The 22819-nt window shown below is 31.3% G+C and overlaps 2 protein-coding genes, 2 long non-coding RNA genes and 1 pseudogene across 6 annotated transcripts; 3 read left to right on the plus strand and 2 right to left on the minus strand.

The window, feature by feature from the left end:
• Positions 1–330: 330 nt before the first annotated feature.
• On the minus strand, positions 331–2346 carry LOC147928472 (uncharacterized). The gene is made up of 4 exons (XR_015580979.1): positions 2205–2346; positions 2032–2081; positions 1888–1941; positions 331–546 (listed from the first exon to the last, which is right to left on the minus strand). It is a non-coding gene; the product is annotated as an uncharacterized LOC147928472 (long non-coding RNA).
• Positions 2347–3683: 1337 nt separating this feature from the next.
• LOC104756987 (purple acid phosphatase 4) lies at positions 3684–5489 on the plus strand. The gene is made up of 6 exons (XM_010479676.3): positions 3684–3998; positions 4077–4341; positions 4440–4567; positions 4660–4788; positions 5043–5110; positions 5209–5489. The coding sequence occupies exons 1-6, from the start codon at positions 3732–3734 to the stop codon at positions 5432–5434; spliced, it is 1083 nt and encodes a 360-aa protein (XP_010477978.2). The 5' UTR covers positions 3684–3731; the 3' UTR covers positions 5435–5489.
• A 2649-nt stretch (positions 5490–8138) lies between these two features.
• LOC147928473 (anthranilate synthase beta subunit 1, chloroplastic) lies at positions 8139–10325 on the plus strand. The gene is made up of 8 exons (XM_087485446.1): positions 8139–8396; positions 8497–8663; positions 9114–9184; positions 9282–9319; positions 9408–9518; positions 9620–9719; positions 9817–9952; positions 10044–10325. The coding sequence occupies exons 1-8, from the start codon at positions 8291–8293 to the stop codon at positions 10146–10148; spliced, it is 834 nt and encodes a 277-aa protein (XP_087341572.1). The 5' UTR covers positions 8139–8290; the 3' UTR covers positions 10149–10325.
• A 388-nt stretch (positions 10326–10713) lies between these two features.
• Positions 10714–13168, minus strand: LOC104741296 (F-box/kelch-repeat protein At1g24800 pseudogene; annotated as a pseudogene). Its single transcript, XR_015580457.1, has one exon. The product of XR_015580457.1 is annotated as an F-box/kelch-repeat protein At1g24800 pseudogene (transcript).
• Positions 13169–20492: 7324 nt separating this feature from the next.
• On the plus strand, positions 20493–22239 carry LOC147928474 (uncharacterized). Of its 2 annotated transcripts, XR_015580955.1 has the most exons (3): positions 20493–20729; positions 20884–21381; positions 21490–22239. It is a non-coding gene; the product is annotated as an uncharacterized LOC147928474 (long non-coding RNA). The 2 variants fall into 2 exon arrangements; XR_015580954.1 differs by having other exon boundaries at positions 20884–22239.
• Positions 22240–22819: the final 580 nt, after the last annotated feature.

Below are 22819 nucleotides of genomic sequence, written 5' to 3' on the forward strand. Positions count from 1 at the left end.
TAAAATCTCTATAAATTAATAAATTTTGCTGATTCCAAAATGGGGAAGTGTAAAAAATACAAAATTCGATAAATTAATAAGATTATAATTTTTAAATTTCATGTGAAATATGGTCCCAATAATATTATAAATTAATAATTATATAAATTTACATATATATATATGTATGCTTTTATAAGAATGGATCGTTTAATATGTTAAATTTTCTCCTAAAGCTTATATTGTAGATCAAACTATATTTTATAATATGTTATAAAAATAGCTAATTTTTTTTTTGAAGTCTTTTAATTTCTAAATATGCATTATTTTCATTTTTATAGCTCGAAAAACTATTAAAATATAATTGATATTTTATTCATAAATTTGAATTTACAGAGTTGACAATAATCACATGGAGGACAGAAAAACCTGCCGGAAAACTAGTGTCGAGTCAACATGTAAAAATAGAATCTTAGTTTTCAAAGTGAGAATTGGTAAGGGGCTCCACAGATTTGGCAACAAAGGTAACATCATCGTGGATGAAGAAGTTCCAATAGGCTGGGTTCTCTTCAGGAAGACCGTCATTTGATTTGCAAAAAAGCCAAAACAGATGATTTGTGAGGAAAACAAGGAGAAAAACAACAATATACTATTAGGTCATATATATTGTTTGGTAATTAAAGAAAATAAATTTAATAAAATCTCAAAAATTAATCATACTTAAGCGTGATTTCCTATTTAGCAAACAAAATAAGATCTTACCTAACACCCTTTCAACTTTTTAGTATAAATCATTGACATCTTCATTCACCGAAATAGACCATATTCATACCAAAAAAAAGTTGTTCAATCTATAAAATATTCAAACTTTAGTAATATTATTCTTTTAAAAAATATCTATTCAACTAGAATTTTGACTGAGTAACGGGTCAAAATTTGAATATTTAAATTCATTTTCATCTATTTCTTTTAGTGAATTGTATAATTTTATATACTATAATAAACTTTTAAAATAATTTAATTTGACATATTTTAAAATAGTTTAATTTAATATTTTTAAGAATATCATAAATATATGAAAGATCAAAAAGTTATAAATTATAAACACTTCAATTTGATTTGTTATAGCACACTTCAATAATATGTCAATATAATATGAAAGAATTCCTCGAAATATGATTTCTTGCTAGAGCACATGTTGAAAATTCAAGAAATATGATTTCTTGCTAGAGCACAGGTTAAAATTTCAAGAAATATGATTTCTCATATTAAGTTAAAGTTTGAAATAATGTTGTTTGGTAGCTTTCTCGGTCAAGATGATTTTGACAGACATATGTTACATATTTAGTCCTAAAATTAATATGCGGTATATTATGGGTTAAATCATAGAATTAACAATTAAAATACAATATATAATTTTAAATACTAAACAAATCAAATAAATTAACAAACAAAAATTAATATTTTTTTATCATATAACTTAACTCGCGGTATGCCGCAGGTAAAAATCTAGATCTACTAAAATAAATTTTACAAAATAAATGTTACTTTCATGGCATAATGTTCCTTCCAAAAAAAATAAAAACAAATAAAATAATCATATATATGATTTGTTGAATAAAAATTACAAAATTAAAAAAATATATATATATATTTCAATCCATGCTTTATTACGGGCCATATTCTAGTAGGGTTAATAAAACCCAAACCAATCCCCAAAATATTTAGAGACGGACGTTAGAGTCAAACACAACATAATCAAAAACCGATAAAGTCATAAAACTGCCAACTTTGCATTTTTAATTTTGAAAACAACTGAAAACAAACTAAGGTTGCGCAAGGATTAACAAACAATTAAATAGAAAGGAGCAAAACTTATGCAGAATATGGTTCACAACGAGCACATACTCTTCAGTCAATGGTGAGATGACGTGCTAAGTCAGTGTGCAGTGTATGACCCGCCTGCATTTGAAAGAGAATAAAGCCTTTATATTAGAAAACTGATCTCTTTAGAATGTCAAGAAAACTAGAAAATTTTCAAAAACTATTTGCCTTATATGCGACTATGTGAGCCACGGGGAGTCCTCCATTTCCACCTCGTCCTAAAAGGGAATAGACAAACACCATCATCAGATTCAAATATATTTTTTTTTGGGAAATTTGGATCATCAATAAATGAATGTGTGTGCCAGATGAAAAAAAAGATTCAGTAAGAAAATAAAAACCTTATCTAGATGAAGAGCCGCGCATGCAAGTGGCTTCATGGTGATGAAGCAAACTAAGCAGAAGAAGAGAATGATAAGGTCAACTATGATTCCGAAAGTCACTGGATCCATTTCTACTATTCATCACCATAATCTTTATGGCACACGAAACAATAAAAGAGAGATCCTTTTGGCCGGAGGTTTAGTCATTCGTGTCAACGTGTCATTTAATTGATTCCATAATTTGTAAGCACTAGGCAGGTTTTTTATAACTAGCTCGTAGCCCATTTTAGATCTAATTTAATTAGACTTCTCGGATGTTTAATTAGACCACACAACATAGTTCTTTATAACATTATTTGATCTATGATAAATATGAAAATGGTTTTCGTGATTAGTATTTAGTTTACGGCGGACGTTAGTCGATTTTCATTAGATATTTTTTTACATTCAGAAAATCCTAAAATTCTTTGTTTTCGTTTAATCCATTTCCCTAATCTTTTGTGCGCATCAATCTTATTTTCGTAGATTCGACCTCAAAATAGTACGTTGTATTATCACGCATTGTGGTAGTTTAAGCTTTTAAAATTCGTGATATCAAAATTTTAGTATTGCATATTACATTTATTCTTATACTCTCTTTTCTTTCCAGTGTATTTACAGGCTAGTCAGACGAATAAGATAGTGAAAACAAATAATGTTGTTTACGTTCATTTATATACAAAAAAAATTTGGATGTTAAATTTTATATGCTTTGTGTAATGATTTATTTTTCCTATGGCCATACTATTATATTTGAAAAAGTTAATTGAACAATATGATTGGATATAACAGATCAGGCAATCCCTAAAGATATATAAATAATATGGTGATGCAATTATTTTGTTGTTTTGCTTTTGGTAGAGAGTTTGATTCGGCTAGACCACATATGCTTAGTTGGCATATCTGCGAAGCTGTTTTAAGAGACATGACAGGTAAACCATGATTGCGTATGGGGATAATTTATCTTCTTCTATTTCTCAATTTTCTTTCCGAGACATATATCTACAGCATACTCATCACTCACATATTAAACGCATTCTTAGCATTTAAGAATCAACCACACTTCACAAGCTTCCTTATAATTCAAAGTTTTTTGTCTTGTATATATTGATTCACGTGAATTGATATAACATGCAGTGTAATCAAATGTTGAAAAAGAAAAACAATAAAGTATTTTCTTTTACGGTGAATTCAAATAAATTATAAATAAACAAGATTATTGTATGGTCAAATTGATCAGATTTTTTTACATGACAAGGCTATTGGGTTCAAATTTTTAGCCTGTGTGTATTATTGCGTGACCACTGACCATAAACGAATTATAAAATGTTCAAGATTTTCCGAATATTTTTGGTTTAAAGTTGTAGGAAAGCAATATAGATAAGTTAAACCCTTTAACAGAAAAAAAGAAAGAGACACAGCCATATAATAATCTTGTTCGGTCCACCATGTGGACGCTATATTATCCAAATGTGACTTACAAGCGAGAAACCCACTAGCACTCACATGCACAGTCGACTTATAAAAATATATGTTGCTTTTTATCACATAAAGCTCGGTGTGCAAAAGAACAGAATGGGATCTAAGTTTGATATCGGCGGCACAGTAATGACTCTGCTTCTCTGTTTCTTATTATTATCTATTGTTCCAAAACTTGAGGCCGAACTCACAACGGTCGAACACGCACCAAACCCCGATGGCTCAATCAGTTTTCTGGTTATAGGAGATTGGGGTAGGCGTGGACTCTACAACCAATCTCAAGTTGCCCGCCAGGTACAAATTACATACTAATATATACATATATCCACCAGATTTGTTATATTTAGTAACATTGTTATGATGGAAACGTAGATGGGAAGAATCGGGGAGAAGATGGATATCGATTTTGTGGTATCGACGGGTGATAACATCTACGATAGTGGGATGAAAAGCATCGACGATCCGGCCTTTCAACTTTCCTTCACCAATATATATACTTCTCCTAGCTTGCAAAAGCCATGGTACTCAGTGTTGGGGAATCACGACTATAGAGGAGATGTCGAAGCACAGTTGAGTCCTGTCCTCAAATCAATAGATAGCCGTTGGACTTGCATGAGATCCTTCATAGTAGACGCTGGTACTATCCGTTACATATATAAATACGTAGAATATATTCTTACGTATTTTTGTTACAAAATCATGAGTTTCTCACTTATTGTCTCTAAATTCGGACAGAGATCATAGAGCTCTTCTTTGTCGACACAACTCCTTTTGTAGATGCTTATTTCCTCGATCCACAAGGCCAAACTTACGACTGGAGCGAAGTATCACCGCGAGAATCCTATATCCAGACCACTTTAACAGTACGTGAGAATACATCATATGTCTTGATTATTAGTTTGTAGGAATTATTGTGATGGATTGCGCTCACAATTACTAATTATAATGTACGTAGGAGTTAGAAATGGGTCTAAGAGAATCAAGAGCAAACTGGAAAATCGTGGTGGGTCATCATGCCATCAAGAGTGCTTCTATTCATGGGAATACAAAAGAGCTTGAATCTCTCCTCTTACCCATCCTTGAGGTTCATTTTCTTCTCACTCTTATAATTAGAGTTATGTCTTCACTGTTTGAAACGTAATTAAAAGAAAATAAAAAAAAAGTGAACTTATAGTTTTAATTTCTAATTAAAAAATATTTCTAAAACTTTGACATTTTTATTTAATCCACAAAATATTTTTGCAATTAACAAATAATTTATGTTTAAAATACTAAAAGTTATAACTTCGTTCGGAAAAGACATAAATGTAACATGTAAAGATTCTTGGATTGTTTCAGGCGAATAAAGTTGATCTCTATATGAACGGGCATGATCATTGCTTGCAACATATTAGGACATCTCAGAGGTAACACCAATGAATCGTTATATAATAGAAACTAAAGTTGCGTGTTTGGTTGGATAAAGCCGATAACTGTGGATAATATTTGTATTACTTTCTTGCAGTCCAATTCAGTTTCTAACTAGTGGTGGTGGGTCAAAGGCATGGAGAGGCTATTATAATTGGACAACACCAGAGGATATGAAATTCTTCTACGATGGACAAGGTTTTATGTCAGTTATGATCACTAGAGCGGAAATGGGTATCGCTTTTTATGATGTCTCTGGCAATATATTGCACAAGTGGGATACATCAAAAATGTTAGACACTGACTTTTATTTCCCATTGTAAACTCATTTGTAAATCACATGAAAAATCAATTGAAGCACATAATTTTACATCTAAATACGATTGTTATGAGTGACTCCACAAATTCAAGTAAAATATGAAAGAACACGTTGAAGTCCATGCAGAATGTGGAGAATTTATGCACGAGGCCATCCTCATCATGAGATCTATATCACAGCTGATTTAGCTATACCAAACCATGGCGCAAATTAAATGAAATTCTTTTTTTATCCATTAAACATTGAACCGAACAAACAAATACCAAAATATTTGGAGCTTCGTACGGTATTTATCAAATTATAAAATATGTTATCTTTTTTGCCATGTAACCATTAGCGTAGATTAATCATCGATTGTAAACTTAAATTATTTTGATTTTTAATAAAATATTTATATTGTTAGCAACAAAAAAAAATCTGTAAATAAATATATTTGTTTATGTGAAATGACTAGTCTAATGTCAAATGATAAGTCCACTAAAAACATGCTCCATCACATCGCGGATCTGAGTCTTGTTAATTACAAATGTAGAGAAGCGACATGTTGGGGTTCAATGTTGACAGAAATATCTATAAATATATATATATATATATATATTATCTTCAAGAAAAAACTTTAAGATTGATGTATTTATTTCAATTCAAACCAACGTAAAATACAAAACCAAGCCATCAACAAACAAGATACGTAAACCCAAATTAAAGAATAATATACCAAGAATGGTAAATGGAATCTACAATTAAGAAATAAATTCCTATATATTAGGAGTTATAAACATGTTAATACTTGAATCATATTTACATTTTGAATAACGTTTACAATTATTTTATAAAATTTTCACAAATCACTGTTTTCTTCAGTGAACTTGCAATATATACAAAGAAAAACTCATGTAAGATTCATGAAATTAAACAAAAACAAATCAGAAGAGGACATGAAAAAAATTGAACTTTCTAATGCGGATCTAAAGCATATACCAAACCATGGTGTCAATTAAATGCAATTCTTTATTTATCAATTAAACATGGGACCAAACAAACACATACCAAAATATTTTGAGGTTCATACAGTACTTACCAATCTAATAATTACAGTAAAACCTCCATAAATAAATAATGTTGGAACCCTGACATTTTAGTATAATTAATAATATTAATTTATAGTAATATTAATTTATTTTCTATTATGATGTATTTTTTATTGTTAAAATTCTTGAAAAATATGAATTGAGACAAGTTCACAAAATAAGATTATATTTTTAGATGTTATAAAATCGATAATTTTGGAATTATAATTTGATATTTAGACAATTTCACCTCTTTTGAGGTTTTAGTTTGAATGAAAGTCCTTGTTTGTCCAAAAAAAAATAAAAAAAAAAATTGTTATTTGGAAAAAATTATTGACAATAAATTAAAAACACTATAGATAAATTCACTTGTACATATGACATATATAATTTCAAATTTATGAATAATAATCTCAATTTTCGTATTTTAATAGCTTATAAAACTATCAAATTGGAAACAATGCGTATATAGAAATTGAAAACTTAAATTAAGTTTTTAGCTAGAAAAAAATCAATTTTTTAAAACATACATTAATATATTGTCAAGAACGTAGAGGAGGTAGGATGGTCAGTTGGTCAAATCTAGTATACATCATATCAACTTATATATATATATATATATATATATCTTTATATGATTATTAATTTATAATACTAATGGGATCATAATTTTACATAGATATTTAAAAAAATATATTATTTGATCAAATTTAGTTAATTTTTATATTTGTTCGACTCTGAACCGTAATATTAAATTAAAAAATATTAATTTATAATATTAATGGGATCATACTTTTACGTAGAGATTTTTTTTTATCGAATTTAGCTAACTTTTATATTTGTTCAACTTGGAATCGTAAATTTTGATTATTTTATAGTGTTTATTAATTTATACGGTATTAACTATAAAATTGAGACAAAAAAAAACTTTAAAACCGATAATTCTGGATAATATTTGTATTACTTTCTTGCAGTTCAATTCAGTTTCTAACTAGTGGTGGTGAGTCAAAGTATTACAACTAGATAACACTAGAGGATATGAAATTCTTTAATTTTCCATTGTAAATTCATTTGTAAATCACATGAGAAATCAATTGAAGCACATATATTCTACTTATAAATAAGACTCTTATGAGAATACGCTGAAGTCCATGCAGAATGTGGAGAGTTTATGCACGCCAGCACGAGGCCATCCTCATCATGGGATGTATCACACCTGATTTAATTAGCTAAACCAAACGATGGTGTAAATTAAATGCAATTCTTTTTCGATTCATTAATATGTTTGGCCATCGTCAAGATAAAAAGAAATTCAATATTGATGTCTTTTTTTTTTTACAATTCAAACCAACATGACAAACGAAACCAAGCCATCAGCAAACAAAATACGTAAGTAAGAATGGTAAACAAATCTAAAATTAAGAAAGAACTTCCTATATTTTAGAAAAGAATTACATTAATAATAATGCTTACAATTTGTTCTAATCTAATATTTAGGTTCGGCGAGCCATCCTAATTAGTGATGATAGTACCTTTTTAAAAGTAGACTGATTCCAAACGCCAATTTGGATAAATATAGATATTGACTTTGACCAAACCAAAAACAGATTCTCTGATAAGAAATCAAAACTAATTAAACTCACCTACTGATTAGGCACGTGGTTCATGTTCCAACAAAAACGCACCGTTTCACCTGTCAAACTCCCCCAATCTCTCTCTCCCTCGGAGCAATTTATAAAACGTAAAGACTCTTTTCTCTCTTTTGGAATCCAAAATCTTTTGTTTTTCAGACAATGGCGGCTTCTACATTGTACAAGTCTTGTCTTCTTCAACCCAAGTCCGGTTCCACCACTCGCCGATTAAACCCTTCTCTCTTCAACCCTCTTCCGAACCCGACGAGTAAGTCTTTCTCTCTGTTTCGGGATAGTTGCGTTCCTTATTCGAATCAAAAAAAGTTTCGATTTTTGTAAAAAAATCTGTTTTGTTTCCTCTGTTTTAGGAGTTTCGGTTTTGGGGAAGAGTCGTAGAGATGTCTTTGCGAAAGCTTCGATTGAAATGGCTTCATCGAACTCCACCACACCTCCCGCTGTTGTCAATTCCTCTAAGCAGAAGGGTCCTATCATTGTTATTGATAATTACGACAGCTTCACTTACAATCTCTGCCAGGTTGCATTTCCAACTATCTCAAGTCTCAATTTTATAATTTTTGGTTTTTGGTCAACCAATCGATTAGGGGCCCTTGATTCTTATAGGAATGTATTCAAGTATGCATTTTGATTTGATTGTTAGAATCTTGTTATTTCACAATACAATCTAGTTTCGACATGCTAATAGAATAGACTATGATGTAATGTAGATACTCTCTTGTTATGTGATCACTTTCTTTGCTGCCTAAAGTCTTGGTCTTTAAAGTAGAATCTTTTAATCCTGTTCAAAGTTTGAATTGGTGACTGTGTGAGTTGCTAATGTTGACTTTAGATTTGGTTATTCGTTGCTAATGTTGACTTTAGATCCAAAATATACAATTTGGTTTTCATGTCTTAGTTCTAGTTCTCTTGATGTGGTTTCTTCTGCTTTAGTACAAACAAAATTTTGAATTGTATCGTTTGATTGTAGTATATGGGAGAGCTAGGATGCCATTTTGAAGTTTACCGCAATGATGAACTTACAGTAGAGGAGTTGAAAAGGTAAAGAGGGAAACTATATATGTGTTCTGTTTAAAACGTAATCTGGCTAGTCCAATTGGTGTTGATTCCTTTATTATGGCTCTCCCTCACTCTGCAGTAAAAATCCAAGAGGGATATTGATTTCTCCTGGGCCTGGTAAGTTTTTTGGCCTCTGAAATTTCTTTTCTGACTATCTTTCTGAAATGCTGGAGAAAGAAGTTAACACCTTTCTTGAATTTGGTAGGTGCCCCTCAAGACTCTGGGATTTCCTTGCAAACTGTTTTGGAACTCGGACCTCGTGTTCCTTTATTTGGAGTCTGTATGGGTTTGCAGTGTATAGGAGAAGCATTTGGAGGTTAGTTGCATATAAACAAGACATCTTATATCAGTGTTCTAACATGGTTTTATTCATTTTATGTTATGTATCCACAACATTTTTGTTTGAACTTTTATCAGGAAAGATTGTGCGGTCACCGTTTGGTGTTATGCATGGGAAAAGCTCAATGGTTCACTATGATGAGAAAGGAGAAGAAGGCTTGTTCTCTGGATTATCCAAGTAATGAATCAGATTTTTTCTGTGTTGTGCTATAAAGTTTAATCATAAGTCTGTTAAATGTGTAGTAAAACAAATCTTGTTGGTCTGTTGCTTTCAGCCCTTTCCTTGTAGGTAGATATCACAGCCTCGTGATCGAAAAAGATACATTTCCCAGTGATGAACTCGAGGTTACTGCATGGACAGAAGATGGTCTGGTTATGGCTGCCCGTCACAGGAAGTACAAGCATATACAGGTAAAACCCACTCAAAGTGTTTTCATGTATCTCTTCTTGCCTCGTCCATTTCAAAGCAGAACTCTTGAAGTCTTTTAAAAATTGTCCACAGGGAGTTCAATTTCATCCGGAGAGTATTATAACAACCGAAGGCAAGACAATTGTCCGCAATTTCATCAAACTCGTAGAGAAAAAGGAATCTGAGAAGCTGACATAGACTTAGCCTGAACGAGGAAATCAGCAGCTGTTCGAATTAGTGCCTCCCCTGTAATAAATGTTTGCCAATGGAAAATGTTCCTACAAGCTTGGTCATGCATCCTCCCATTGTTTCTATCATAAATATTAGATTTGTTCCTCCACTTTTTACTTAATTTGTGAAATTTAAAAGAGAAAACTATGGTGATTCACGCATGCATGCATAGTGAAAAAAATGGCCACGGGCCGTTCAGTTTTTATTTGGTTCCTAGCTCAGCAGCAACCTACCTGGAATGTGTATAGTAGTACCTAATTTCACTTCAGGACGGACCTGAAAAGGCTCGATAGTATTGATACACTGGTGTTGGAAACATAACATACTAACTGGATTCCCTTTGTAAGTAAACGCAGAAACAGACATTGTTTAACCCCAAAATTGGTCTGACAATATATACTTAAAAAACCATGTCATGCTTTGCTTGGGGATGGTGCAATATAATTCACAGTTGTGGTACATAAAGTAATATTGCAAGTGAGAAGAAAGTGGGTAGAACGATAAATTAACTACTACCAGACGACAATGCAAGAAAACAAAAAAAAAGGGTTACTTAACCAAGAAACTTCAACCATGGTCCATGACAAGAACAAGAAAGCTGAAATCGTTTTACTTATTAGCTGATAAAATAGAAACGAAACTGAGAAGTAGCAGTCTTGAGATATGAAAGAAACAGGAAACTAAACACATCTATCTTTCCTTTTGCGCAGTTAGTTGAGTTGCACCAAACTGGGAAGGTAAGAAGAAGAGCACACAACCGGGGGACAATATAGACTCGCAAAACAAGGCCCTGATGAGGACTGACAAGGTTCCCCGCGATTGGGAGCGACTCCAAGACTCACAGGTTTGAAGTATCCGTCTTGTCCACTGATAAAAGCTGTGTGGTAACGAACTCTCTCGGGTAGGGTGGGTAGGGTTGGTAGGTATCCGTCTATGTCAAACACCACAGCGACTTTCTGTTCCTCGTCAATGAAGAAGGTGCCCCCACCCATCTCATGGTTAAACAGTTCACCAGTGAGAGAGACCGGTCTCATATTCACTTGCAAAAACATGCTCCAGGACACAGAGTTGGGCTCGATCTTAGTAGTAACCCAAAACTCAACTGTGCTAATCTTATCACCATAATAAACACCCTCATTATGATAGAGCACCACGAGCTGCTCGTCTCTAACACTAGAGAAAGTGACAGTCTCGTCGATACCAGAGTGAAACGGAAGAGGCAGAGGCGGACCAAATGTCTCTGTTGTGAAATCAAAACAGATCAAGAAATCTTCAAGATCCGTTATCTCTCCATCTTCATTAGGTTCAACATACTTCCGATTCTCTTGAGCAAAAAAGTAGGTATTTCCCTTCACAGACGCGCTATGGTTAAACTCTATATCCAAATCGGGTCGATGGACCTTGAGATCCCTCCATGAATTAGAGCTCAACTGGTAGATTTCGTACCTGGAAACTTTGTTTGGATGTTCGTAATAATCCTGAAACCTCACGATTTTGTGGTTACGGTTCATGTCGTATCCTAAAGCATAACTGTCTTGCCAGTGAAAATCGTCGCCGAGTCTGATTGGCCTTGTTTGCCCCAAATAAGGGTTCCAAATCACCAGCCTCGACTTGTCCTCAGCGACGCATAACAGTAAGCCGTCGCAGTGATGCACTTTAGATATCTTGACTTGATTAAGCAAATCTACCTGCTTTATAGCCAAGTCTTCTCCTTCTTCTTCTTTTTCCTTTCTGCTATGGAATTTAACTGAACAAACCTTTGAATCCATCGTCATAAACCCTAAAAACTGTTGCCTTGGCGCTGAAGCTTCACCCAAAACCCAATCTTTGGTTAAAGTGTTCCATAATTTGCAAGTGGTTCTCACAGCTCCAAGAGATGTTATCGGAACCCTCGTGAGTATTTTTCCCCCTACCAAATCCAGTGGAAGATCGCAGATCCTCGTCCTCGTCATTCTTCTTCCAGCTTTTTTCTTGCCGGCTCTCGTCATGCTTCTTCCAGCCTTTCGTCTCACGCCGCCGCACAATAGAAAATTAGGGTTTTCGTCTTTTGTACAATCTGTTTTTTTCTTTTGCTCTCTCTCTTTCTTTGATATATGTGGACCCGGAGCTCTCTCTCTCTTTCTCTTTCTCAGTAAACCACAAAAACGACGCCGTTCCCGGCTCGCCGACTTGATTCACTTGCTGAAGAATCTGAGAAAGACAAAAGTAATCAGGGCAAGAAGATAACATCGTGATGTTTTTTTCCTTTCTTCGCACCGAGATGTGTGTGATTTTTGTGTATGTAATCGCATGGACGCGTGTATCTCTATCTATACGCACACAGTCACAGACAATCAGACATACTCGACGGCACCAACTAGAGGCAATCGGACAATTTCAGAGCTGGAAAACCCTAATCTTCTCGGGGTTGTCATCTCCAAAATTTAGTAGGGTTCAATCTCTATCCTTATCTCCGGCTTCGAAGGGGAGCGGAGAAATGGGAGAAGACCAGCTAGATTTCGAGCTCCTCGAAGAGGTTCTGTCGGTGATTCCGATGGATCCTTTTTGAGCAGCTGGATCTCGCTAGAAAGATCACGTCAATGGCGATAGCTTCAAGGGTCTCTAATCTAGACTCTGAGTTGGTGGAATTGAGGCAGAAGCTTGTGGATAAGGAGAATGCTGTGCTGTGCGTGAGCTTGAGGAGAAGGCTTCTCGCCTTGAGAGAGATTGCCGCGAGGCTGATTCGAGATTGAAGATTGTCCTCGAGGACAATGTGAGTTTCATTAGAATTTCGTTTCAGTATCCAATTCTGCCGAGATAGTTTCTTGTTGATGGAGACATAGTCTTAGGGGAATGACTAATTAGATTCAGGATTTTTTTTTGGTGTTACAGGACAATTTTGTGTGTTATGATTTAATATTTGGTGTATTGGTTTGATGTTTAGACTTGACAAGTGTTGTATAAATTATACTGTGAAGTTGGTATATAGGTAGTTATTTATGCAGCTGTGGTCTGTATATTGAGATTTGTTTGGAGTGCTTTATAGCAAGACAAATCCAGTGGAAGATCGCAGATCCTCGTCCCCTTTTAGCTTTTGTTTTTTTTTAATAAAATGACAAATAGGTTAAATATAACGAAGTTTAAGCCTTTAAGTAATAAATTTTTATTTTACAATCTGCATTTTCATTTACGTATCTTAATGGATTACAAGTAATTTTTCATATAAAAAAATAGCATGTCAAATCATAACAAATCTCTATATTACTATTTATTATTAAAATTTTACAAAAAAAAAACCGTTTTAATAGATTTTTCTCTGCTTTATATACCCGTAAATTATCCTGATATAGTGGAATTTATACTAATAAAAAGTAGAAACTATAAGCTCCTTAAGACGTCCACATAGGATTTTAAACAACCAATAGAAATTTAACATATCATTCATTAACATTTTTTACAACTTGAAGAATTTTCTATATTAAACATTATTTTAAACGACCTATTTAGGATTTGACATGTCATTCATTAACATTTTTTAAATTTCCAGAATTTTTAAGTAAAATAATTTTTTTAAATTTATGCAAATAAAAGAACTATGTACAATATCCCACATCGGGTAGAAAATTTTTAGACAATGGTTCAGAACCAGTATAAATAAGATTAATATTAATATGATTACAACAACGAATGAGCAGGAAAACTTGATTTATCAGACGTCCAAGTTTACAAGTTTTATTCGTTTTAATCTGGTTTTTTATTTGATCAAATTGAAAGCTTTAAAAGTTTCAAAAAATATTATAATATTTAAAAAATTTAAAAGTTTAAATATTATAAATATTGAAACTTTTAAAAGTTCTTAGCTTTTAAAAAGTTTTTAAATATTATAATTTTTAAATTTTAATAGTTTAAAATATTATAAATATTGAAACTTTTCAAAAGGTTCAAATATTTTATTTTAAAACCTTTTAAAAGTTTAAAATATTATAAATATTGAAACTTCTAAAAGTCTTAGCTTTTAAAAGGTTTCAAAATATTATAAGTTTTAAATTTTAAAAATTTCTTAGCTTTTAAAAGGTTTTTAAAAAATTATAATTTAGAAATTTTAATAATTTAAATATTATAAATATTGAAACTTTTAAAAGGTTTCAAATATTAAAAATACTTAAACTAGAATGTTTTAAAATATTACAATTACTTAACCTCCATAGAAATTTTAAAATATTAAATCTATACTAATAAAAAGTAGGAGTTATAAGCTCCTAAGGCCGTCCAAATTGGATTTTAAACAACCAATAGAAATTTGACATATCAATTATTAACATTTTACACAATTTCCAGAATATCTATATTAAGAATTATTTTAAACAATCTATCATGATTTGACATGTCATTCATTAACATTTTTTAAATTTACAGAATTTTTTTTAAAAATAAAATTTTAAATTTATGGAAATCAAAGAACTAAGCACAATATTTCACATCGGCTATAAATTTTTTAGACAATGGTTCAGAACTAGTATAAATAAGATTAATATGCTTCCAACAACGAATAAGCAAGAAAGCTTCATTTATCAGGCGTCCAAGTTTAAAAGTTTTATTTGGTTTGATCTGGTCGTTTATTTGATCAAATTAAAACTTTAGACAGTTTCAAAAAAATATTATAATATTTAAAAAATTTAAAAGTTTAAATATTATAAATATTGAAACTTTTAAAAGTTCTTAGCTTTTAAAAAGTTTTTAAATATTATAAGTTTTAAATTTTAAAAGTTTAAAATATTATAAATATTGAAAATTTCTAAAAGGTTCAAATTTTATATTTCGAAACCTTTTAAAAGTTTAAAATATTAGAAATATTGATGTAAAACATAAATTATCTTATTTATCTACATTTGTGCTTTTTATTTTTTATGAGTTGTAAAACATATTTTTGTGTATGATTTTATAGATAAGTTGATATTCTTTCATTAATTTTTCATTTTTGGGTTTAAGAAAGAAGGATTGACATCGCAAGACCTTAATTTGATGTTTGAGTCAAATTTTGAGGTCTAAAGAAGAAAGATGGATGAGAAATACACATGTTTTATTAGCTATACACAAGCATGACCAGGATTATGGTTGTCATAGTTAAGGTTTATTAACCATCGGTTATGGTTAGAAATTTTTGTAACCTTAACCAGAACCGTTTAAAAAACGGTTAAACGGTTACGGTTCAAGCGGTTACTGTTATATACGGTTATGGTTATTTGATAATATGATACGGTTGATATTATTTGATGATATAATATAATTGATATTATTTATTTATAATTAATATGTTCTTATAGTGTACTCATATTTCTATATATCATATGATTCATATTAAATGAATAATTATTAGTATATTTTATTATGTTTTTAAAATATTATAAACCAAGTAAAGATTTTGGTTTGAGAAGTTTCTAAACGCGTGGATCTAAAACCAAATAAGTATATGGATAAAATTGTCAATAATTGGGTGCATGTGTTGACTATGTTGGTAATCATGAATTTCACAAATTTTTATGAGAAAAGAAATGATTTTTTTTTGGAGTTTGATGGGTTAACAAGTTGTGTGGTAGTCTAAAAAAGGGTTTTCAGTGGAAGAATGTGAATAAATTGACGTGGAAGAAGAAGAAAAAGAGTATAACGAAGAACCAAACGGTAAAAGTTACGATGACAATTAACACAAAATTTGACAATGAAAATGACAAGAAAGAATATGAAGAATAAGAAAACATTGAATAAAAAACACGAAAACACATGTGGTAACGATCAATTAAATATGAAAACAAGTTAAATTCATGATTATAAAATTGTTTCGTTTTTTCTGGTGGTCAAAAAAATAGTTTAGGATATGTGAGGTCATCAGTTTGATTTGCCTCGCCTGGACGTCAAGTTAAATTTATGATTTTTTTATCAGATTTTATTTTATAACACAACTGATTTTTATATTTTAAAAAATTATGTATCTAAAACTTAAATTTTTACTTAATACTAATTTAAATTTTTTTATAAGATAATATTTCATCATTGTCATCAGTCACATACTCCCTTTGTTTCATAATATAAGATGTTTTAGAAAATATTTTTTGTTTCATAATATAAGATGTTTTCAAGTTTTTATGCTACTTTTAGATTAGTTTAATATTTTTTATTATACAGTTTTATTTATGATTGGTTAAACTTTTTTTAAAATGGTCATTTCTTATATTTTGAAACAGAATGAGTATATATAATTTTCATCAAAATATATCAAATAAATCCACGCCTTAGTACAAAAAAAAAAAAAAAAAAAAAAAAGCAGCATATAAACTAAACCTTACACTGGAAACAAGGATCAAATGTGTTTTTACTTTCATCGATGCATTTGTTAAAAAGATGCTAAGAATACAGAGGAAGATGGGAAAAGATCCAATATAGCTACTCCAAGACTCACAGGTTTGAAGTATCCGTCTTCTCCACCGGAGAAAGCTGTGTGGTAACGAGCGGTCTCAGTTGATGGTGAGATGACGTGCTAAGCCAGTGTGCAGTGTATGGCCCCGCCTGCATTTGAAAGAGAATAAACCCTTTCTATTAGAAATGTGTTTTCTCTTTAGATGTCAAGAAAACCTAGAAAATGTATAAAAACTATTTGCCTTATCTGTGATTATGTGAGCCACGGGGAGTCCTCCATTTCCACCTCGTGCTAACAGGGAGGATCTTATGTCGACATGCTTCATTATCAAACCGCATAGGAGGGTTCATCCATCCATGCTTGGCACTACTGCACCTTTGAATCCATCGTCATAAACCCCAAAAACTGCTGCCTTGGCGCTGAAGCTTCACCCAAAACCCAATCTTTGGTTAAACCGTTAAAGCGTTCCATAATTTGCAAGTGGATCTCACAGCTCCCAGAGATGTTATCGCAACCCTCGTGAGTATCTTCTCCCCTACCAATTTCGGTGGAAGATCGCAGATCCTCGTCCCCTTCATGCTTCTTCCAACTTTCGTTTTTCCGGCTCTCGTCATGCTTCAATATATATGTAAAAAAAGTCGTATATACATAAAAGCGTGCGCGAGAGAGGTTTATCGGATTCGAAGAGACTGCGGGCGACGACGAAGACGCGGTGGAGGAGTCCAAGGGTTGAGAAACGACGGCTTATTGGCTCGGACGGTGACGGAGAGTCTCATTGATTAGTTTTTAACTTCTAATCTAACCGTATTATTGTTGATTTAACATTTAAGTTCAGTACAGTACGCTCCACCTAACCGGATTATTGATTTAACTATTTAAGTAAAGTATGAGTTTTAAACCGGGATTAATAAGTATGAGTAAGCATCTAAACCGGGATCAGGAAACAAATAAGGTACTTAAAAGGTCTTAAACCATGTGGTTCATGTCGATGGTGCAATGCTCGATTGAATAAAAAGAAGAACATGTGACAGGAGCAATTTGTTAGTTATCATCAGTTGATTAGTAGATACGAAACTGATAATTTGATTTGTAGTGTGATCTAAAACATCTCTTTCTTTTGTTTACGTGACTAGCCGTTTCTGTAATGACAAAATTAACATACGTTTAGGGATTTTATTTGGAGATAGAATCTACAAAAGAAAACAACTATACTATCATTTGTGAAATCCAGATAAAGGCATAAAGCAGTATTAATATGAACAAAAAAATCCTACTATATTAATTGAGAAATACAAATATGAAAATAACCTTAAAATGTGTAAAACATTACATTCAATTACCATTAGAAATTTTTTATTAAGGTTAATTAATTAACTAAATGTATAAAAATAAAAAAACCCTGAGAGATCAAAAATAAAAAAAAAATTAGAAAAGTAAAAAAAATCTATTCAAATCAAAATTAACTTGTACTTGAAAAAGAACAAAAATAAAAATTAACAGCTAAGATTTTTCAAAAATACAGATAATTATTATTTTTAAAAAATTATTATCTCTCTCTAATAAAATTATGGACGAAAATTACTATATATTTTTTTAAAAAATATAAACCAAACAGAATTTCAAAAAACTAAGATTTTATATCCAAGTAGACAATAAAATTATTTTTAATAACTAGGTTTTATTAAGATTTCAAATTATGATTTTCCTATCATCTTTCTTTTATTTTATTTACAAATTGTTTAGAATTTTCACATAATACTTATGATTAATAAATATTCAGAATTTTTCTGCATATGTTGTGATTTGAATTTTTAAAAACGAAAATATATTCGTCTTTTTTTTTTGAATGTAAAAAGATATATTACTCAATTTATGGAAAAAATGTTTGTTTTAATTTTCACATTGGTGGGTTGGTAAAAACTAACTTTCTATAGTTGATAAATTAATAAATTTTATTTGCTCACAATTATAATATTAAAATTACTACTTCATATTTCACAAAATATTAATGCAAATACAACAAACAAACAATATAAAACTGTAATATACATCAAAAAATAAAATACTATAATATTCTAAAATAATTCGTATTAAACAAGACATATAGATTTATAAAACAATTAAAAATGAATATTATCTCAAACAAAATAATTTTTTAAAAGAAATATAACAATAATTTTTATTATTATATTATAATTTTTTTTTAAAATGTTGATCGTGCTTTAAGGACGGGATATCTCCTACTGTAATAATATGTTGATAACATTTACAACAACTGATTCAAAAGAATCAAATTTACACATAATATAATAACAAATCATTTGCAAATACACAAGTTAATTAGGCTAAATATGCGGACGTGTAATACTTGAGTTTGATAGAGAGAATATTCCAAGGGAGGCCGAGGAGGATTAAAACACCAATTTTGTTTAATGATTCAAGCCAACAGTATTGTAAGATAATAAAAATCATCTCGGTTAAAGGTTATTAGTAAATATATATAATTATATAATTACAAATTACTTAAATTTCTAAGTCTTACAAGATACTATAGCAAGACTGTAGCAGATTTGTAGTGATATTGTAGCGCAGATCTAAAGCTAGAACATTGTAGTAGCTAGGACATAGCAACTCGGTACCCTATTCCTGATGAATAAGAAGGGCTCTACATGATTGACTTGGCTATTGTTATAGACCAAAATGAATGGATAGAGACTATCCCATGATCATCGAGGCACAAAACTTTCGCATCCACTTTCGCGTCGAGACATTGTAAGTAGAATATTTGTTGATGATAACTCAAAGTTTTTTAGTTATACTGTTTTAATTCTGAAATTGCTTTGTCATCGTATTCAAATTGCGCAAATGTAGTGCAATTTCAGATTGAAAGACAGAATTAAATAAAAAGAACTTTGAATTATTATCAAGAAGCATCGCAAGCAATGATAACACAATATCAAAGAGGTCCATATGGTCTTTAATGATTTTGTGTGTTTCTGCCTTAAATCTCTTAAGTTTATACAATAAAACTTCTATAAATTAATAATATCACTAGAAATTAATAAAATGTCATGATCTCAAAATTATTAATTTACCCGTTAAAGTTTAACTTAGATTTATTATTTATTGGAATGATTGTGATTGTTATTTGTATATTTGCTTATGATATTGTTCTTTTGTATTATGCTAATAAGAAAATGTGATATGGTCCATGTTCATGTAAGTAAAGAGAATGTAAATAGATAGAAAATTACACATCTTACGTAAGAATGGTTTTGCGACATGAAATTATAAGCTTTTATTTTAGTTTTTATAATTTTTGAAACTATGTATTGTATATAATTACAAATTCTTTATTTTTGGAATATGAAATTATATTGTAGTCATGGATATTTTTACCGAGTAATCATTTTTCAGATAAGGATAAAAGGTCGAGTTACTAAAAAATCAATTATTTTTTATCGGGTACTCGTTATTTACGTGTTGAATAGAAGTAATTTTCGTGTTGATCGAGTCGTGGCCAGCGCTAGTCTCTACAATTATGTATGTATTTTTTCCTTTTAACGTGAGACATATAGCAAGTGGTATTCATAATTAAATTAAATTTTAATTGTTTCGTTTAAATAATATAATTAATTTACTTAAACGACATGGTTATTTGATTGGTTAGCAAGTAGAGGGTGTTTTGCAAAACCGAAACATTACTATTACTGACTAATAAAAGGAGTCCACTGAGGCTCCTCAGCCTATCCACATCAGCTATTTTAAAAAACTCTGTGAAGATGCCACGTAAGCAAGCATAAGGAAAGCTAATTCTCAAATCAAATTCCACGTGTATATCCCCATCTTACTACTCAAAAGTCAAAACGTGAGAGAATCGAAGCGTTATGACTTCTCAAAACCCTCCAGCCTTTATTTACTATTGTGACTTTTCATCACTTCCAACCTTTTTTCCTTTCGATCCGAAATCAATGGCGTCCCTCCAGCCTGACATCAGTATTCTTCTGTGCAGAGAGAAGAGAGAGAGAGGCCAGAGAGCAAGAGTTTGTACATCGCAGATCTGGGAACCTTATAATCTACGGTTGTCTGGCAGTGTTTTCTCACTTTACGTTAAACTCAAGATGTTTTCTTAACACCATAGTCATACTTAAACATGGGTATTTCCACTCCTTCCATCTTTCAGTTTCATCTTTTACTTGGGTCTTTTGTCAGTTTTGTCTGTTCATATATTGTCTCTGTTTTTTTTTCTTAAACCTTTGGAAAATTAGAAATCATAATCGCCTGATTTTCAAATTGGGTTTGATGTTGCAGGCAATATATTGTGTAGCCAGAATTTGGATCATAATTAGTATGTTAACGTTTTGCCTTCTGTGAATCGTTGGGTTTTATGCACTTGCCACATATATAAGCAGAGAAAGGTATCGATTGTCAGATTTTCAAAGCATAGTAATTAGTAAAGGTAAGAGTTGATGTGTATAATAACTTAACATGCTTCCCATATTATGATCATTCACCACAATGTTAGGTTTATCATATTCACTTTCGGTTCTTTGGCAAAACAGAATTACTCATGAAATTTTTCTTGGTTGGAAGACTATACTTATCTTTCATCACAATATTTTAACGTGATTCTTTCAGTTGTTGTAGTGATGAGCGGCTTTAGAAATCAACAACCTACAGGCTTTGGGGTTAGCACATATATTGATATATAGATTCCAAAGGAAAATACAGACAAAGTGTCGTAGAGGACATTCCACAAAGTCAATTGTAAGATGTTTATTGAAAGTTTTGTTTCAGCCATGGTAACTGGTAAGCCTGATTCGAAATAGTTGCAGTTTGGAATTTTGATAAAATCCTTTTTTTTTTTTTTTTTTTTTTTTTTTTGCATCAGATGGTGTTTTGATATGTTGATTGCAGGTCTATAGATGCAAGTGAGCCTTACCAGTGTTGGCTTAAAGAGAAGAAATATAACGCTAGCTAGAATTTTATGATTTCGCGGACTTTTGTTTCTTCGTTAAATATATGGTTTCTTTTAGGAAAAACTAATCACAATTTATGGTTTCTTGTCACCATCAACATATTGACAAGATATACTTGAATGGTGTATAGCACCACTGACTAACTGGAAGCCCAACTTCATTTGTAAACTCTTCCTACAAGTTTTGGTCTACGAACTTTGGAGAAAACTAAATGCTAGGCTGCAGTCTTCTAAATCAAAACATGGAAGTCACATCATCATAGACATCTTCTCCTACAGTGCAAATTGGAAGGCCTGGGAAGTTGCTCTCCATCAACTCAAACGATGCGGAACAAAGAAATCTCCTACCTCAGTACCTCTACTTATGGTTCCCCTTCTATAATTACTTTCCCTCAGCAGTTAAATGTGTTGGAATTCAATTCGCAGTACGAGATGTCTCCAAATTAAACTGCTCAGGGTTAATACCTCTCATTCGTTCCTTCTGTGCCCTGATGTTATGCTCGCATGCTCTGTTTTGTGCAAGTGCTCTAAAACAATCCCACTGCAAAAAAGTATACGCTTAATAGACATGTGTAAAAGTATGTTGTTCATTTAATTATACAAATCCAACTCATCTACTCTTTTATCATCACATATCCAAATTATCATCAACATAAAAGGTGATTATATCATATTGAAAGCTTTTACGTTATATACAACGCTAATACTTAAGCTACTCAAATATGTACATGTAATACTTTTACTACTAAAAATTTATCCTCTCCAAATATTTATTATAAACACACATTTTTTTGCCAAAATACTTTATTTCAGAAATATGTCAAAATATTAATGTGATTGTTTTAAGACACTTATTAATAGAAATTAGTCTCAATTTACATATAATAATAAAAATTACTTCTTCTAAAAACGGCGCTACGCGCCAGATCATGATCCCTAGTGTTTTTCAAAGAAAGCAATGTAGTGTAACCAGCTCCCAAAAAAATGGTTAGTTCCAAATGCATAAACGAATACAAAGTACATCTGTTACATGTCCTAACCTACCAAGGCATTTGAAACTATACAATTTTGAAAAATCGTCCATTTGTGGGCGACTATAAAGTAATTGATCACCATCACAGATCAGGACCCTGGAGTTTGGGATTGTATGGCGAGATAAGGAGGTATGATATTGTAATTCATATTTTTGAGATAAGGGCGGCTATAAGCCTATAAAGTAATTCATATTTTTGAGGATGCGACATGGTGCAATTCTCAATTTGTTTGGTA

The sequence above is a fragment of the Camelina sativa genome, chromosome 14, assembly GCF_030686135.1.
Source record: "Camelina sativa cultivar CO46 ecotype springtype chromosome 14, ASM3068613v1".
Classification (NCBI taxonomy): domain Eukaryota; kingdom Viridiplantae; phylum Streptophyta; class Magnoliopsida; order Brassicales; family Brassicaceae; genus Camelina; species Camelina sativa.

What these genes read in the sequence shown, in the direction of transcription:
- LOC104756987 (XM_010479676.3), top strand. Translation starts at nt 3,732, where the DNA reads ATGCACAGTCGACTTATAAAAATATATGTTGCTTTTTATCACATAAAG. An exon ending in AATCTCAAGTTGCCCGCCAG is followed by an intron (nt 3,999 to 4,076) that starts GTACAAATTACA and finishes ATGGAAACGTAG; the next exon opens with ATGGGAAGAATCGGGGAGAA. An exon ending in ATATCCAGACCACTTTAACA is followed by an intron (nt 4,568 to 4,659) that starts GTACGTGAGAAT and finishes TAATGTACGTAG; the next exon opens with GAGTTAGAAATGGGTCTAAG.
- LOC147928473 (XM_087485446.1), top strand. Translation starts at nt 8,291, where the DNA reads ATGGCGGCTTCTACATTGTACAAGTCTTGTCTTCTTCAACCCAAGTCC. An exon ending in TCACTTACAATCTCTGCCAG is followed by an intron (nt 8,664 to 9,113) that starts GTTGCATTTCCA and finishes GTTTGATTGTAG; the next exon opens with TATATGGGAGAGCTAGGATG. An exon ending in ACAGTAGAGGAGTTGAAAAG is followed by an intron (nt 9,185 to 9,281) that starts GTAAAGAGGGAA and finishes CTCACTCTGCAG; the next exon opens with TAAAAATCCAAGAGGGATAT.